General features: G+C 46.1%; 1 protein-coding gene across 1 annotated transcript; it reads left to right on the top strand.

Moving 5' to 3' along the window:
* The first annotated feature begins 14018 nt into the window (after positions 1–14018).
* On the top strand, positions 14019–15060 carry LOC124646985. The gene is made up of 3 exons (XM_047187004.1): positions 14019–14367; positions 14452–14537; positions 14998–15060. The coding sequence occupies exons 1-3, from the start codon at positions 14019–14021 to the stop codon at positions 15058–15060; spliced, it is 498 nt and encodes a 165-aa protein (XP_047042960.1).
* The last annotated feature ends 5078 nt before the right edge of the window (positions 15061–20138 follow it).

Consider the following 20138-nt stretch of genomic DNA (forward strand, 5'->3'; position numbering starts at 1 on the left):
CAGTGATGGCTCCGGTACCTTTGTGGTTTTAGGTACATAAGGGTCCGGGTTAATAGTCCAGGAGGGGGTTACCTTGCTGTCCGCCTGCTTCTGCTTCTTCGCCGGAGGTGGATTGGGGGGCGGCGTACCTGCCGGAGGAGGACTGGGGGGCGGCGGCTGCTTACCCGCCGAAGGTTGTGGATTTGGGGGCGGCGTCGGCTGACGTGAAGGAGGTGTAGGTGAACCACCACCACCACCACCGCCACCACCACCACCACCGGAGGGGGGTGGACTTGTTAGCCTTGGCACCTCGCCTGGAAACACTATGTCCTTCTTTTTCCATAGAATGAATTGGCGCTTGATATCTCCAAGTCTTCTCTCCCCTTCGGGTGTAGCATAGTCAATCTCCAGGTCCTCAAACCCTTGGACTATGTCTTCCACCGTGACACGAGCATAGCCATATTCAATGGGGTTGTTGTGGTGGAGTGCTCCAGGTGTACAGGGTAAAGCACTGCTGGTAGCTACCTTCATGGAAATGTTCCCCACTGGATAATGCAGATCACATTCTTTCATCTCCTTTACATCATCCACGGGGTAGTGAGGCTCCGGTGCACGAATCTCGATCGTCGGTGCATTAGCACCAGCCGAGTTGAAGGGTGCATTAGCACCAGCCGGGGCCAGCAAGGGTGCATTAGCACCAGGCGGGGCATCCGTGGAAGCCACGCTGCTTCTCCGCTGCTGGCTTCCGAGATCCGCTGCATGATCTTCATGCGGCCCTGCCGATGATCTTTCTTTTACTAGTTCATTCACAATCTGCTTCACCTCATGGAGTTCCGATGCCAACTGCCCTAGAAGATGCGCATCCCGATCCGTCTTTCTCTTACGGCTACGTAGCCGTACGGGTCATTGTCCTGGGAAAACCCTACTTTCCACGGAATGGCGCCTTTGCCTCGTACACGTCCTGGGTGTTCACGATTCCCGAGGGCTAATGTCAGCGCGTCGTTCTCTCTGTTGAACCTGATCTTCCTCTCTTGAGCTTGGGTCATTGCGTCAATAAGGGCTTGGGTGGGTTTAAACGCTTTCTTCCGGTGAACACACACCCCTGTCTCCGGGTCTAGCGATCCCCCATGCCCGTACCACCAGCTTTTGGCCCTTGGGTCCCATCCCTCTGTACCTAGAGGGATTCCTCGTGCCCTCAGGTCGTTCTCCATCTTCTCCCACTTAGGCTCCGAAAGGCGGTATCCTCCTGGCCCCATAATATGATTGTACATTTTCTTAGCCGCATTTGCCTTATTTCTTTCCGATATGGCCTTGAAATGCTCCGATTGCTTTTGCCTCACAAATTCGGGCCAATCATCTTTCAGCTTCTCATACTGTCCATTGAAATCCGGAGTCTTCTTCTGCGCGACATAGTCACGCGCTAAATTTTTCTTGAAGTTTCGGAATGCTTCGGCCATCTTCTGAAGAGCGAACTCTTTGACTAGCCTCCTCCTCTCATGTCCACCCAGAACCTCGTTACCCTCTTCATCGTATTTGTTGAATTCCGGAGGTAGAATGAAATATTCCATAAGCTTTCTCCAGCAATCCTTTTTCATTCTCTTGTCGATAAAACTGAAACCCACACGTGCCTTCTTTGGCTCATTCCATTCCTGGACGGTGATCGGGACGTTGTCTCTAACAACGACTCCGCATTGGTTGATAAACTTGGTATAGTGCTTTTTGGGCTCCATCGGCCTGCCGTGTTCATTGACAACATCGATGGTATATGTTTCTCCTTGTCTCATCGTCTTGGTTTTGCCACGCGGCTTATTTGTACTCGATTTTTTCGACGATCCGGCCGAGAGCTAAAAAATGAAAGAGAGTCGAGTTAATACATATTTATTCAAATCAGTAAATTTGTATCACCAGAGGCTCAATGTATATATATACCTCGCCGGAGGTGGTTGCTACTTGCAATTCGAGATCATCGTTTATCGACGGTTGACTCCAGCGACAATGTCCGTTCCTTCAACATCACCTTGTCGACCTTCACCTTCACCGTCAAGGTTTAGATAAGAAGAGACATCCTCTTCTTCATCTTCTTCGGCCGGCACATAAGGAATATCGCCTTTTATGATGGACATTATATGATCTTCAGCTTCCGGATTATAGTTTTCCAAAATCGGGTCGGCTCTATCGTCCGCCATATGTCACTCCTGAAGATATGCATGTAGTAAGAACTAATTAAGTAAAAGAACTGATCAAATGGCGGCGAGGGCGGCGAGGAGGGCACGTATATATTACCTGCTCTGTTGAGGAGAGGGCGGCGAGGGCGGCACGTATTACCTGCTCTGCTGCGAGCAAAAGAGAGAGGGCGGCGGCGGGGTGCTGGCGCTGTCCAGGGGCAGCTCGGCGTCTTCTCCCGCCCTAGCTAGCAGCGCAACCACTCCTCGCGACGAGTTCTTCTCCGTAGGCGTCCCCGGACGATCGACGATGGCGGCGATTACAGAGGGTCCTGGACAACGTGGGGCGGCGCATTAGAACGTTAACGAGCAGAAGACGAAGATCATAAAGGCACACAGGGAGAAGAGAAGGAGACGTCGCGCGAAGTCAGGCGTTCTCCGGCGAATTTAAGTTTACAAAATTTATAGTAAAAAAAACTAAAAAAAATGTAAGTTACAAAATTTTAGTTACAATTTAAATTACAAATTTTAGTTACACTTTAAGTTACAAATTTTCGTTACAATTTTAGTTAAAAAAAACTAAAAAAAAGATCCTCTCGATCTCTCCTCTCTCCTCTCTCTCTCCTCTCTCCCTCCTCTCTCTCCCTGTGTGTGGCGCGCGAGGCCACGGCCGGGGAAGAGCGGCCGGCGGCACCGGCGCGGCGGCGCCGGCGATCGAGGAAGGGGCTCGTACGGGGGCGTACCAGCCGGCGCGCGCGGCCACGGCGGGGACTTGTACGGGGGCGTCGGGCGCGCGGCGGCGGGCCGGGGGAGGAGCTCCACGGCGGGGGCAAATCGGCGACGTACGACGCGCGGCGGCGGAGGAGCTTCGGCGCGCGGTGGGCCGGGGAGGAGGTTCGTTGGCGGGGGAGGAGATGGCGGCGAGAGCGCGGGCGGTTCGTCGGTTTTATTGAGTTAAGTTAAAATTTTGTTAAGTCAAAATTTTATTGAGTTAAAAATTTGTTAAGTTTTAATTTTATTAAGTCAAGTTTTCTCTCTAAAAAAAACACAAAAAAAGTCCTCCTTCTCCTTCCTCTCTCTCTGTGTTTCGGCCGCGCCGCCTGATCTCCCTCCTTTCTCTCTAGCGCCTCTCTGTTCTTGGCCGCGCAGCCGGCACCTGCACCAAAACGCGCGCGTGCGGCAACACGCGGGCGGCGCCTACAGAGAACGCGGCGGCGATGGCGAGATGTCGGCGACGCGCGCGCGCGGGAAGAAGGAGGAGGCGGCGGGCCGACGACGGCGACGTACGTCGAGATAACACAAACGGCGAGGGCGGCGGGCGGCGGTCGGCGAGGGCGCGTCTGGGCAGCCTGACGGCGTCCGGGGAAATGGAGAAGTGCGCGGCGTCTTCGAGGAGGAGATGAAGTGAAGATGAAGAGAGAAGAGAAACCGCGCGAAGCTTTTATAGCGGCGACCTTTAGTCGCGGTTGGTCTCGTCAACCGCGACTAAAGGTACCCTTTAATCGCGGTTGGCCAGACCAACCGCGACTAAAGGGTTTTTTCGCCGGAATTTTGGTTCCTGCGGCCGCGACTAAAGGTGTTTTTCCAAATACTTTTCATTTCAAAATCTTAAAAATACAAATAATATATCAAAAAATTCAGAAAAATAAAACTAATTCATTTCAAAATCTGAAAAATACAAATAATATATCAAAAATTCAGATAAATAAAACTAATTCATTTTAAAATCTGAAAAATACAAATAATATATCAAAAAATTCAGGAAAATAAAACTAATTCATTTCAAAATCTGAAAAATACAAATAATATATCAAAAAATTCAGGAAAATAAAACTAATTCATTTCAAAATCTGAAAAATACAAATAATATATCAAAAATTCAGATAAATAAAACTAATTCATTTCAAAATCTTAAAAATACAAATAATATATCAAAAAATTCAGGAAAATAAAACTAATTCATTTCAAAATCTTAAAAATACAAATAATATATCAAAAAATTCAGAAAAATCCATTTCTTCCCGCATCTGTCTTCCCGCCTCCTGTCTTCCCGCCCCCCGCTTCCCACCATTTCTTCCCACCGACAGTTTTGTTAGATGACACAAAAACCACCTTTAGTCCCGGTTGCACCCACCAGCCGGGACTAAAGGTTAGATGACCAGCTCTGGATTCCTCTTCTTCCCGCCATTACTTCCCGCCTCTGTCTTGCCGCCTCCTGTCTTCCCGCCCACATTTCTTCCCGCTACTGTCTTCCCGCCTCCTGTCTTCCCGCCCACATTTTTTCCCGCCATTTCTCACTCTATATATGTAGCCCGGCTTGGCCAGCATTATCACATCTCTACAATCTCTCATCACTCTCTCATGGCTTCCACCGTACCCACTGTAACCTACCAGCAGGTGGAGGAGCTTTGCGCCTCGAACTACCCTTGTCCACCGGGCTACCGCGTCCCCGCCGGCTGGAGCCTAAGCGCCGGAGGCGTGCCGGTCCCTCCCGTCCCTCAGGGTACTGCACGCCGGGCGGCCATCACGAACCACTACTACCTCGACCTCACGCCAGAGCAGCGGATGAATCCCCGCTGGCATCCCGACAACCAGCAGACTTGGGACGCCTTCTTCATCAATCGGCGTGAGAGGGCGCTCGCCAGGTATGAGGAGGACGGTCTACCTCCTGGGAACTTCCACGAGGCCGGCCGTCGGCTATGGTGGGGTGGCTGGACTCTACAGAGCGTCATGGACTACATCACGGCCGGTGATATCCTCCGCCTGCGGTACCCTTAGTACCAGTCGAGGTTCGAGCCACGAGCGCCGCCCGACGACAGCGACGACGACAGCGACGGCAGCGACGACGATGGTGGCAACTTAGAAGGCGACGACTACCAGTACAACGGCGGAGACTACGAAGACTACGAGTATGCATATTATAGGCCTAGGCAGGAGTATGACTAAATCACTCCAATATTCCAAGATGTACTCCTAAGCCTAGACATGTCCTTCACATCATTGGTTGTAGTTCAAATTTCATGTATCATCAGTGGTATCTCGAATCAATCGAATCATTCGAAAATGGACACCAAACACATCACATATAATATAATTCACATGATCCATTCCAACAAAGTTTGGTACAATAAATTATTACACAACATTTCTTTCCTTGTGTCCCTTGCTTACGATTGTGCCGTATCCATGGAGCATCCTCATCATTTAACCGAATGTTTGGATCAGTGTTCACTTTGAAGGGCGGAATTTCCCCAAACATATTATAATCTTCTGACATGTCTGTCTTATCCTCCACTCCCATGATGTTTCTTTTCCCTGAAAGAACTATGTGGCGCTTTGGATCATCGCATGATGTACTCTTTTTCTTATCTTTCCTTTTCCTCGGTTTGCTACTCATGTCCTTCACATAGAAAACCTGAGCGACATCTTTGGATAGGACGAATGGTTCGTCAAGGTAACCAAGATTGTTGAAATCCACCATTGTCATTCCGTATTGCTCGTCCACCTTTACCCCACCTCCTGTTAGCCTGAACCATTTGCACCAGAACAAAGGGACCTTGAAGGAGGGTCCATAGTCAAGTTCCCATATCTTCTCTATGTAACCATAATATGTGACCTTTTGCCAATTCTCGGTTGCTGCATCAAAGCGGACACCACTGTTTTGGTTGGTGCTCTTTTTATCTTGGGCGATCGTGTAAAATGTATTCCCATTTATCTCGTACCCTTGGAAAGTCGTTATAGTCGAAGATGGTGTCTTGGCCAACATGTACGGTGATCTCCAACATCATTGTCATTCATTAAATGTTTTCGCAACCAACCGCCGAAAGTCTCCATGTGGGCCTTTCTAATCCAGGATTCAGGCTTCCCCGGGTTGTCCGAGCGTAAAATATTCTTGTGTTCCTCGAAGTACGGAGCCACCAAGCTGGAATTTTGCAGAACTGTGTGGTGTGCTTTAGTCATAGAATGGCCATGCATACATATCGTTGATTTCCTTCCGATCGTGCCTTTTCCACTTAGTCTCCCCTCGTGCCGCGATTGAGGAATACCAATCGGCTTAAGGTCAGGAACATAGTCAACACAAAACTCAATTACCTCCTCATTTCCATAGCCCTTGGCGATGCTTCCTTCTGGCCTAGCACGGTTACGAACATATTTCTTTAATACTCCCATGAACCTCTCAAAGGGGAACATATTGTGTAGAAATACGGGACCAAGAATGGAAATCTCTTCGACTAGGTGAACCGGGAGGTGCGTCATAATATTGAAGAAGGATGGTGGGAACACCAACTCGAAGCTGACAAGACATTGGACCACATCGTTACGTAACCGTGGTAGATCTTCCGGATTGATTACCTTCGAGAGATTGCATTGAGGAATGCACATAGCTTCACAATGGCTGCTCGAACATTTTCCGGTAGGAGCCCCCTCAAAGCAATCGGAAGCAATTGCGTCATAATCACGTGGCAGTCGTGAGACTTCAGGTTTTGGAACTTTTTATCCGCCATGTTTATTATTCCCTTTATATTCGACGAGAAGCCAGACGGGGCCTTCATACTGCTCAGGCATTCAAAAAAGATGACCTTCTCTTCTTTGGTAAGAGCGTAGCTAGCACGACATTGAAACCATTCCGGATGCCGGTCATCTGGGTCTTTCAAACGTTGCTGGTCCTGCCGTGCTTCCTTTGTATCATTTGTCTTCCCATACACGCCCAAGAAGCTTGGCAGGTTCACGCAAATATTCTTCGTAACATGCATCACGTCGATTGTAGAGCGGACATCTAGGACTTTCCAATATTCTAGCTCCCAAAATATAGATTTCTTCTTCCACATGGGTGCGTGCCCGTCAACTCCCTGCTGAACGGATTGTCCGCCAGGACCCTTTCCAAAGATGACTTTCAAATCCTTGACCATATCAAATACGTCCGCACCAGTACGTTCTGCAGGCTTCGGCCGGTGATCTGCCTTGCCTTTGAAATGCTTGCCTTTCTTTCTTACGTTATGATTTCGGGGAAGAAATCGACGATGACCCAGGTACACGTTCTTCTTACAATTACCCAAATATACACTTTCGAGTCTCATGTAAGCGGTGCGTGCATGCATTGTATCCCTTATTTGTACGTCCCGAAAGGTTACTAAGAGCGAGGCCAATCGTTGATGGTCACGAAAAGCAACGCTCGTAGGTCAAATTCCTCTTCTTTGTGCTCATCCCACACACGTACACCAGGTCTACCCCACAACTGTAAAAGTTCATCAACTAATGGCCTTAGGTACACATCGATGTCGTTGCCGGGTTGCTTCGGACCTTGGATGAGCAACGGCATCATAATGAACTTCCGCTTCATGCACAACCAAGGAGGGAGGTTGTAGATGCATAGAGTCACGGGCCGGGTGCTATGGCTGGAGCTCTGCTCGCCAAAAGGATTCATGCCATCTGTACTTAGACCAAATCTTATGTTCCTTGCGTCAGCTGCAAAATCTTTGAACTCTCTGTCGATCTTTCTCCATTGCGTTCCATCAGCGGGGTGTCTCAACTCCTCGTCGGACTTACAGTCCTCTTTGTGCCATCGCAACAACTTGGCATGATCTTTGTTCCTGAACAGACGTTTCAACCGTGGTATTATAGGAGCATACCACATCACCTTGGCGGGAACCCTCTTCCTGGGTTTCTCGCCCTCAACATCGTCACCGGGGTCATCGCCTGCGATCTTATAACGCAATGCGAGTGCATACCGGGCATTCATTCAAATTCTCGTATTCACCGCGGTAGAGGATGCGGTCGTTAATGCATGCATGTATCTTCGAGAACCTCTAAACCTAGAGGGCGAGACAACCTTCTTTGCTTCGTACGTGCGGCGGGCAACTCGTTATTCTTTGGAAACATATTCTTCATCATTTTCAGCAACTTTTCAAATCCTGAGTCGGATAGACCTTCCTGTGCCTTCCATTTCAGCAAATCCGAGTGTGCAGCCCAGCTTTTTCGGACCATTATCGCATCCGGGTACGGTGACTTTTTGTGATCCTCGTAACATGCGATCCAAATTCTCCCTCTCCTTTTCGGTTTCGCGAGCCTCTCCGTGCATCAGCAATGGTCCGACCAAGATCATCAACGGGCTCATCACGTGCCTCTTCTTCACCTTCCCCTTCACCTTCCCCTCCTTCAGCATCCTCCATGAAAGTATCACCGAAATGATCAGGATAGTTGTCATCGATGATATCATCCCCTTCTTCATCTTCTTCCATTCTAACCCCTCTTTCTACATGCTTGGTCCAACAATTATAGCTTGGCATGAAACCCTGCTGAAGCAGGTGCAGGTGAACGTCTCTTGAGGAAGAGTAACCCTTCTGATTATTACGAGCGACACATGGACGGATAACAAAACCCCCACGCTTGTTCGCATTAGCCACTACGAGGAAATCTTTCAAACCCGTAATGAACTCGCCGGAGAGTCGGTTACCGTACATCCATTGCCGATTCATACGCATTATTATTATATAAAGTATATAATTAACCATCATGCATTTGTTAAACTAACTAGCTACAAATAATAGAAATTAAACAATGAACTACACACATGCATATTTTATCAATGACACATGAAAGGTTCAAGTTGCTAACCGCGATTGAGGAGAAAAAAATAAATGAGAAAGCTCAAGTGTGGCTCGGACACTTCATATCATGTTTGTTTCATGCTCTCGGGCATTTCATCGAACACCTTGTATGCATAAGAGGAACCAAAAGCAAACCCACCACCCCCTTGTGAAGATTGGTGGCACCAAATGGCTAAGTGAAGTGTGCTGAGCTGCATTTATAGGGATGGGCCTTTAGTCCCGGTTGGCATGGCCAACCGCGACTAAAGGCCTTTGGGCCAGGCCTGAGGACCTTTAGTCGCAGTTGCTGTCGACCGAGCCCGCTGAGCCCAGACCTTTGGTCACGGGTCGCCTCCCGAACCGCGACTAAAAACCCCTTTAGTCGCGGTTCGAATATTTTGGGGACTAATGGGGGTGGATGAAAGCCTCTTTTTCTACTAGTGTAAAGTCGCGACATAGCTTCAGCGCGTCCACGAGGCGCCGCGGTCAGGCGTATCACCCATTGCCTTCTCTACCTGCTGCTTTAGCCAGGCTACCCATATACGTCGGGTAGTGTGGGCAGAGACATGCGCGGCGCCGCGGTCAGGCGTATCACCCATTGCCTTCTCTACCTGCTGCTTTAGCCAGGCTACCCATATACGTCGGGTAGTGTGGGCAGAGACATGCGCGCCTATTGCCACCTCACCCCTCTCCGTTAAGGCCTTTGCCTCCCTCCTCTCTTTGGATGATCTATATATTCTGGATTTAGTCATGAAATTACCTAATATGTTGACAATTTTTGATATACCGGGAGAGAGTCGATTGATGTGTACCTACACTTAGGTCTCTCTTCCCTGTCCCTTTGTATTTTTCTGAAAAAGCAGAATTTGTTCTTTACAGCAATTGCCGCCGCGCACACTCATGCCAAGCTACTCAGCAAACTGCAACAGCTTTATTATTGCCTAGCCGGCCGTGCCGCACAACATATGGCGCTGCTCCCTCGTGATTTCTGTTGTGCCGCCTGCCTGCCTGCTTTGATTTGATTTCGACGACACGATTATTATTCCTCCTCACCCCGTCTGCTTAGGAAACTTAGGTATATAAATCGGTGCGATTCCGTATGATGAAGCGATGTGGGACTAATCTGAGCTAGCTAGCACGTTTTTCTGATTGATTCGAATTAGTCTTGGCCCATAGGTGAATAGCATGTGGCCTAACTGAACCTGGAAACGTATAGCACATTGGGCCATTAAAAAAAATAACGAAACTATGGCACGCTGGGCCTGTTAAATAAAGAACGTAACGACGATGGAACGTATGGCTCTTTGGTCCTGAGATTTTCTTTAATTAGTACCGCCTCAGCTAATTCGTTCTCATTGCGCGGCTGGAGACGAAATTGGACGTACCAAACCACGGATGTGAGAGCAAAACTGTCCAAAAAAATATTGAACGAAGGAAACAATCCTCCCTTTATTATTAGGTTACCTATTTCTCTCTAAAAATTTCGTCCGTCATTTTTCTTTCCAATTTTACCCTCTCGAGTAAGAACATATTACAGCGTCTGCCACAGCTAAATGATACTCTATACGTACCTGTTCGCTGCGACGCGAGAACTGCGAACATGGCTGCGGGTTCATTTCTCCGTCAACGATACTGGGCTGGATCGCTGCTATACAGTTTTATAGTGGTCCACGAAACTGAGGCACGTTGTTAGAGTGCTGGGCCCTCTGTTATGGGCCGCTAGACAAATAAGTGGCCTTTTTATATATTGAACTCAAGACTGCCCAGGACCATGGAGATATCGAGTGGACGCATTGACTTAAATAGTTCCACCTCGCTCCTTTGTACTGCATCCCACCTGTTTCTATACGTTCCACAGTTCCGTAGAAACAAGCAGCAATACAATGGGATAGAGCCACGTCTAGATCCTTGACATATCCCCCGCAAAAAAAAAGATCCTTGACATACAAGGTAGACCTGCACGCTGCCGGTTATGGAATTAAAAGGAAAGAAGGATTAAGGTTGCATGTGCTGCACATTGAGAAAGGAGGGATTGTTGGCTGGTAATTTAAACGCGCCTTGCATGATGCACAATTGAAAGGAAGAAGACGGATGAACTGCAAGCTGTTCGAATCTAAATATTGTCTGCCCACGGGATGGCAGGTGCTCACGTGCTCAAGATAAAGGATTAACAACACACACGGACGGCACTACCAGCCAGCAAAGACGCCAGGCGTGTACTGCCTGCCGATCGTGATAAAAAACCTACGCGTGCGACCATACTGGAAGGAGTCTCTCAATACCCGACTCCTCCCTCGGTTCAGGCCGCTAACGATTTCCTTTCAAAAAACTAACTGTTAAATTAATTTTTTCTTTGTAGTTGTAGTTGTTATGTATTTCAAATTCTGTCTTCTATGTATATATGGTATGAGAAAATCAATTTTCGGAGTTCTGCCGCCTAAGAAATTTTCTTAAAGATGGGGTAAGAGGAGTTGCGGCCAAAAGTTGGTGGCACCATCTCCGTGCGAGCCAACTAATATTAATGATTGGAGCTTCATCTAAGGTAATCATGATACAGCTCATGGGTCTGCCTTATATCTTCAGGTATGTAGGCATTCCTTGTTCTTTTTCTACGGTCATCTTAAAAACTTCCTAATTTAGGCATAACTGATGAAATTTAGTTTATTCTGGCAAAATGATAGAGAATTCTTTTTGTTTTCTTTTTTGAAGTGAACATATTTCGGTCATCCACAGCAACGCGCGGGCATTGTCCTAGTCTATATCTATATCTATACCTAATAATAAAGTACGAAGTGTTTCCGTGGTTTGGTCCGTCGTCTTTGTTTCGTCCGTTGTACCTTGATTTCCGTAGTTGCTTTGTTTCGTCTGTCGTGCGTGTCCGGCCGCTTTTCTGATCGTATGCCGCAAAACCATCTTAGCCCGGCCTAGCGAAGAGCAATAACATTGATCTGGCCTGCACCGAGGAGAATCCTGATCGGCCTGACTTCGAGTCCTACTCGATTTATACTACTACTAACAAGGAATCGATCGGTCAAACTCACCTATAAACATACAATCCACAAGGCAGTAAGAGCAGTCCTGGCTCGAATCCGCCGATCGAGTTCGCCGTCTTGCCGTTCTGCCGACTTCGTCGGAGTACACTGCCATCTCACCGTTCCGTCGACTTCGCTGGAACCTCGCTGTCTCACCGTGTGTCTGCTGCAGTCTCATAGTTCTGCCGATCTTGTCAGACGAGATACCACCACACCTCCCCTCATACCTTCTCGCGGTGAGTTCCCGCTAGGGCGATGCATCTCTGTGTCTTTTGGAGACGCCGGCACGTTCGAATATGGCACGACAAGCATCCGTGGAGACACCTCCCTGACCACGTCATGTCTCCTGCTTGTCCAGCTTCACGATGCAACCAAAACTGAGGGACTCCTCACGAGCCTGAAGACAATCCTTAGTTGCCACCATCGGGGTTTTGTTCACCGCCGATATCGAGTCAGCTACATCCAAACTCAACTCCAACCTGCTGACATCGGATAAGGATCACATGTTGTTTTTTTTTTATGCCTCTCGATCGGTGGTACAGCTGTAGTATCTGAACTTGTGTACCAACTCACACCACACACACACCCCACGCACGCAGGCTAGATCCTACAACTACACACACAGAGCTCGCGCGCTTTGAGTTCAGACGGTTGTGGCACGTGGAAGGCGTCCAAGATTTTTATTCGGGGCAAAGCCCCTGTGAGACGCCCGGTCGATCTCAGGGATCGAACGCGGGTGGGCTGGGTGGCCACTGCCTCCCCAAGCCATGGAGCTAACAGCTCGTTCTCGCGGTGCACCCGCTGGGGCGATACATCTACGTGTCTTTTGGGGACGCCGTCGAGTCCCATTCCGCTGTTCAAATATGGCCGCCGAGCAGCAAGTGGACGCGCATCGGTGACTGGAAGCTACTGTTCAAAGGCCACACCGGCTACGACGGCGAGCTGAAGCGTGGTTCAGGCTCCACGCCGACGACGAGGGCGAAGGCATGGACAGGCACCTCTGGGGCCTGCCATGTTGCATCGAGCGTCCACCTCCTGATTGAAAGGTAGGCATGGAGAAGATGCTCCTCGATGATCCGAGCGGGAGGCGCGTTGACGTATGGCTCATGCACAGGGTGAGCGGGACGAGCACTGCCTCGTCGAGCGCCTGCGATGGCGCCAGGGTGCCGACGACAAGTGTCTGCTGATCCGAGTGACGTACATCGACATGCTCGTTCTTACATACTGTCCAGGTATCGCGTTCGTGTGCAGTTTAAGGCTCAAGCGTTCTGGATGACTCATGATTGTCTTCGACTCTTGAGTATAGTTCTTTGACACGTCTTGAGTAGCTTTTTACCAATAGTATGCATTAGTTAGTATGGTTATGCCTTGCTTACAGTCAAGATTTAGATTTATATTAACTTTTGTTAAGTTAAGCTATTCTTCCCTAGATAAATATGATGGAAAAAGAGTACAACATATTGCCGTAAGGATCTCTAAGACCAGGTGGCCATCAAGCGAGGACGCCGATGAGTTGGGCACCATCTTGCACAAGGCTGCCTGCTTGTACAACGGGAAGGAACCTGATTAAGAGGTTCGTGGCAAGGCAGGAGAGTCCACATAGGGTTTCCTTTCAATGAAACACCATTACCAAATATTTTCTAGCACTTTTTGAGTACAACCTTTTAATCCAAAACTCAACTAGGAATGCCCATAATTTGATGAATTGCATTATACCTTTTATATGCATAGTTATTGCTGATAGATTTTATACTCTCCCACAAAAGATGTCTAAGATTTGACAAAATTTGAATGTATCTAGCTACTATTTAGTATTTTGATACATCCAAATTTGAACAAATCTCGGACAAGTTTTATAGGACAGGGGATTATAAAAAGTTCGGTCAACTGCCTACTTGTATTAATGTGTTTTTGTGAAAATGTTTACTACTCCATGGGTTTTTTCTGGCGGATTTAGATGTATCTACACATAAAATGAAGCTGCAACTAATATTCAAATCAGCAATAACTAATATGAAGCTGGAGGAGTATTTGATTTAATTTAATGTGATACCGTAGCAACGCACGGATTTTGTGCTAGTCTCTACTATTTAAAAAGACTAAAGGTATTCCCTATTCTCCCCACCTCTCACTACGTCAAAACCTTTGTCGTCCTACTCGACCACCTTCCGCTCGCCCGCATGCGCCAGGCCCACCTATCGCGTAGACCACGCACTCCTTTCCTTGAGCGGTCGCGACCCCCTTCGCTCTTCTTTATCATGTCCAACCCTAGCCGCCTCTGCCTCCCCCCACGTGATCTGGTTCGTCATCCACCCGCGCGACCCCCATCCCGTGCGACGGTGGCGGCGCTACTGGACCACCCGGTGGCGGTTCTGTCGGAGAGGCCGGCGCCGCGGCTCACGAGGCTGCTGGTGAACGTGACAGTGGAGCGGAGCCTGTGGCCGGTGCACGTTGTGCTGGGCGCCGATGCCACCGTGGCCGACCTCGTGCGCGCCGCCCTCGCCGCCTACATCGCCGAGGGACGCAGGCCGCCGCTCCCCGCCGATGCCAACGACGTCGACACGGCCGCACGGTTCGAGCTGCATCTCTCCAAGTATTCCCTCACAGGTAAGAGAACCTCGTTCGATTTCTGAAACTGTCCACTGTATCAATCGCTCATCGCTGATGATGGATTCTTCGTTTCTTGTGCAGCGCTGAACCCTGACGAGAAGGTGCTGGATCCAAAGTGGAAACAGACAATGGATTCCTGGGGTGCAAAAATGATTTCTGCAATTGAGGTACACATACAATGCACAAGCTTCTTCTAAATTGATGTTTCTTGTGGTTTATATATGACAACTCTGTGTGATACGATTTTCAGAAGTTTGTTCCTCTTACTTTTCTGTAGGTTGTTGCTGAGATGGCTGCGATTTGATTTGGCTTTGTCAAAGGATGCGTTTACCTCTTTGATGAAGGGGTTAGTGTTTTAATTCTCTGCAGTTGTTGTAAAATTTTCTGATACACACACATGGTCTTAAAGTAATGCAAAGTCTCAGCATAGTAATACTGAATTTTCTTCTGACTTACAAGTGCTGATTTTCATAACATAGTTGATCTCGTCATCATATAAATCAAGCTCTAATACCCGAGTCTTTCTTTTAATGTAAAGCATCTGTGTGTAAGGGTGTAAAACAAAATACAAAAAAAACATGAAAAGGATACAACTCTCAGTATTTTTTATGTGTTCCATTTGTACAGCTGGAGTGGCTTACTGGTGGCGAGTGTTTAGCTGGAATGCACGAGATAATGGTGACCAAGTAGCTAAAGAGTTAAATCAAAGCCCTGTGGAGGGTGTCATCAATAGTATGTACTCTCAATTCTCATAATATGTTTGATAACCTCATGATAATTGTCAGAATCCTGTTTGCTCTAACGAGTTATTTACTTACCTACTCTATCTATATATGTCTAAACAGCTATTCTCACACATTGCTTCTGATGCGGCGCGTAAACCATTGGGCCACTTTGCTGAAGCAACCAATGTTCCTAATTATACCAATATATCCAAGGGAGTATGTCGAGCAAGATCTCTCGGTTATTAATCTGAAAGGGAATGTTGCTTTCTAGGTGTGTTGGCTGCCGATTAATCCAATAACTCATATATGGTTAGAATTTTAAATGCGATAGTGTTAGCTGATACTTGTATCTTCATTATTCCCAATTGCTTGCAGACAGAGGTTGCCTTGGATGATTCCCCAGGCAACCTTCTATATCCATGCTAAGTAAGTATGCCCATTTAGTCCCCTTCTTAAGTTATAGTTGATGTTCTGGTGTAGTAAACTGATGTTACTTGTGAAAATCGAATAAATGTTAACGTAGAAACTAAGTGTTTTGAGAGTGACATCGGCCTTGCTATCTTAGGAGTATCAAACATAACGCTATTTTACGGGTTAAAACTGACTCATCACAAACTGAGTAATCACTACTGTCTAAAAAAGAATCTCTCGGGACACCCCATGGCGCCTGTGCGGACGAGGCCGGGTAGCTCGACTTAGATGACGAACACGGCCGGCCGGCCGCGGTGGCGCACGGGAGCCACAGGGATGACGCTCATGCCGGCGCTATGCTCTGCTCCCACCTGCCACTCGCCTTCCTCGGCCTGCACCGCACCGGTAAATAACCATCGATGTCACATGCCTCCCTTTCCCCTACCTTACTGAGTCGTCTCCGCAGACCTGTGCTATGTGCGTGCAGGGTACGGATCGGAGTAATGCGCCTTAGCCGTATTCTGCTCTTCATCTTCCTAATTTGAATCAGATGAACAGAACAAGGTAAAGAAATTTTCTAAACTGTCAGATGTTAATATTCTGATTCTCCTACTTTTATTCAGCTGATAGATTAACTGCAGACCACAGAACGTCAAGGATGCTGACTGCCATAGCCACGCTTGCCGCGTCAATCAAGATGCTCGCCACCAGTCCTGGCCAGACTCGGCGTGTTCTGAGCAGCACACACGACGAAGTCCTGTCCTGTGCTTCACCACCGCAACCTTTAGGTAACGTAACTTCATAGTGGAAATCTGAGATAGAATTCTACTTTAAGTATTCTGCATGGATCTCTGCTTGTACGTTTCTGTGCTACAAGATATTTTCTTTGTCTGGACATATGCACCGTAATACTGAAAATGTTGGCTTTCACTATTGCTACCCGGCACATTATATAGTGTTGGACCCTTCTGTTCATATGGAAGTTAATTGGTTCATGTTTTCGTCCATGATGGAGAAAGCATCGACCAAGTTCTTGTGCAGTGTGTTCAAAATAGCGTAGAGGATTTGGCTGTGTGGACATATCTCACCTTGCAGGAGGTTACCACATTGTGCATGATTGAATCGGTTTTATGAATCCCTGCAAAAAAAAGAGAAAAATAATCTTATGAAGACAATCATGAACATATGCTATAGTTTGTGATGTAGTTCTTTTAAGAAAATCAGAGAATTGAACAATGTGGTCAAGTTTTCGGTGGCTTTGGAAGTCATGTAGTCAATTAAAATATAGTCATTTTTGGCTACTTCCGATTACAAACTAAATGCAAGGAAAATGCTTCACGGACCTTCTTCATAGAAGATTATGGATGTGTCATGCGCAATCAAAATGAAGTGGAATCAACATTTCCATCTATTCTTTCGATGCCAATTTGCCATGGCCTGCTGGACATATATATATTATGCAGCATATGGATGCCACAATGATTACATTTTTTAATGGAGTGAGTGCTACCTAATACTTGCTCTTCATTTTTATTTTGTACACACCAACTGGAGTTTATCTTTATTATGATGCAGTCGTTGGCTTATGTCGTAATACTCTCTTCTATGTCGTAATACTTATGTCTCCTCTTTAACAGAAACATGCTACTGTTAAAAATATATACTGGCGTGAAGTAGTGATATGTTAAATCTTTGTTATGTATTTGTTAAAAATACGTGATTCATCTCCTATGTTTTCTGAAGAGAGTCTTCCAAGTGTTCCAAGTGTATATGGCTGAAGTATTAAATATTCTCCTTTTTCCTTTTTACAATTCCAGGCACTTGGGGTAACCATTCGTAGGCTGGTCAAATCATGTCAAGTTCATTTGTCTGCAGACTATTTCAGGTTATATTGTTGCTCAACCATTTATAGAGTTAGTGTCTCTTGGAAGTGTCCTCTTTCTTGCATACGGTTGACACTACTATCATTAGCAAATACCATTAGGCATTACCATGTGGTATGGAAAAAATGAAATGAGTAACTGAGGTTAATCTTCTTTCTGTTCCAGATACATCCAATCAAAACCTTCAAGTACAGGTTGGGCAGAATCTAATCTATTTTACTTTAGCATTAGCTTCTCATAGTGATAGTGTCACTATGACTTTTTTATGCTTCATTTTAGGCATTCCACTAAAGAGTCAAAGTCACATGATAATAATAGCGGTCATTTATTTATATGAATATCCTGACATGCCTTCAAGCAAGTGGCTAAATTAACCCAGTTTATGGAATCCCATTAGTTAATGGATTAGACTTAGCTATCCCTAACGTCTTCAAAATATAGTATGTCTTTTCATACGATATATATCTTGCATATGAGTTTGCAGCTGTACCGAATTAGCTTCCGACCTTCAGTGATCATCCCTAAGTTATTTACCTCTAGCCATATGGACAATATTCCTAATGTATCAGTCATGGTTTCTCATTTTAAGATCTGTAAGACCCACTGTGTGCCTGTGCCTGCCAAGATGCTCTCATATTGATGTTGTTAATAGGAAGGCTGCACAATGGAGGAGATGGTATTGCTGATAGACTCCATGGATCAACCGAACAGATTCCTTGTGCCATGTACACTTTCTTATTAATTTGTATATTTAAGGTTTGAGCTCAGGATGTTTCTTTTCTAGTTGAACTGATGTCAGCTTTCACAAGCCTTGTGGCTAGAATTGCTCATGTATGGGCTTATGAAGGCATAAATATGATCTATATGTACTAATATACGTAGACCTGTAGTGATTTGTATATCAAAGATATACATTGTAGACGGTGGAGGCAAGCCAAGTTTTTTACCTATTGTGTTACTAACAATCAGAAGTTATTGTCCTCTTGAGCTGTATGAGACCTCACCAAGTTGTGTGTATTTTACTTTTTGTACTCATAGCTATACCCACTGTCATGTTATCATGTGTTTGCATCTTCTATCATGGTTAATTTGTGGCGTGCCATGCAACCACGTTTGACAAGATTGAATCTGATAGAAAAAAATTGCAAAATTTGAAAACAATAGAGAATATATCTCACACTGCACCATTCATGCATGGAGAGCCACTGATTTTGTAGGTGAATATGATGTGATTTCAGGAAATTAAATAATATTGCTTCAATTAATAAATCTTGATGTATCGATGTGAAGGTCACATTCACTAGTGGAAAATGGGGCATTAATCCTGGTACATTTGGGGCTCTAGTCCCGGTTGCGCAACCAGGACTACACAATCGGGACTAAAGGCCTCTACCTTTAGTCCCGGTTCAAATATAAACTGGGACTAAAGGGTCCTCCACGTGGTGTGGCTAGGGGGCTCGGGGTGGAGGGGCTTTAGTCCCGGTTCGTACAGCGTTTCTCTGCCGCAGCAGAGAAAATGGTTGTTTCTCTGTCGTGGCAGAGTTTCAGGGTTTTATGTTATTCATTCTAATTTGCATGCATACATCATTCAAGGAACCACAACATGGTCATGAATATATAGACATCGTCATGAAATACGGTACACGTAATGCATATTTACAATATAAAGTCGATCCTCTTTACCATCTCTATTTTCTATCCCCAATGTCAAATATTAACTCCTGATGGTATGCTCCAGTTGGAGCTATGACCTCCCTAACTAAGAATCCTGCCAATTCCTCTTGAATTGCTCGTACGCGATCCACCGTTAGGAGAGAGTCCCGCACGCATTCCATCTAATTTAAAAAAAAAAGATCAATATATATGAATAATGGAACTCAACACAAGTGATGGTAATAAAATAAGATTGTGAAATATTGTTCACGTACACGAAGGGCATGTATAGCCTCTTCCGGCTTCCGGTGATAGGCCATCTCGCGAATGAACTCGCAGGTGTAGTATCCACATAAGTTATTCTCTGGTTCCTGCTTCAAATACTTTACGAAAAAATAGTTCGATCAAACTAATAATCAAGCATGATAATGCATGGTATTAAAACAAAAAATCAAAGAGATTCGCAAACATAGCTATAGTACTACTTACAGGGCGATCTTGAAATGTAAGCTCCGGTTTCCATTCACCCGGAGCAGTCTTGATGAACCGTTTCCAAGCCCTACCCGGGAAAGAAAAAATGAGTAAATGAGTTATTAATTACTTAATATTAGGAAATGAGAATAGAAGATGTCGATACAGGGCGATATTGTTTGAAATTACCTCTGGAGCAGGGCACTCAGGTTCACCCATTGCCCATGGTCTTTACGTTTCGAGTCCATGACAAGTACTACTCCTTTGTCAAGATGAATGATTAGGAGAATATAGTGGAAGTTGCGCATGCATAACTCGGAGGATTAGTTAGACTTCACATCAAGTAAGCGAAATCGAATGTGTATAAGACAGTAACACTCACTCGAAGTTGTAAGGAAAGAATATTTCTGATTTGGTTTCTTTCTTCTGTAAAAACATTAGCAATTTATCCTCTGTGTCCTTGGGGAAATCTCGAACCGTAACTTGATGAACGGTGTTTGGATCAATGAACCCAATGTCATAGAGTCCGCCTCTTTTGCATTCGAGCATCTTCATTCTGCATAATATATAGCGTATAAAAGAATATAGTGAGGATAATTGTTAGTGCAATATATGAACGAGCTGA

The sequence above is a fragment of the Lolium rigidum genome, chromosome 4, assembly GCF_022539505.1.
Source record: "Lolium rigidum isolate FL_2022 chromosome 4, APGP_CSIRO_Lrig_0.1, whole genome shotgun sequence".
Taxonomy (NCBI): domain Eukaryota; kingdom Viridiplantae; phylum Streptophyta; class Magnoliopsida; order Poales; family Poaceae; genus Lolium; species Lolium rigidum.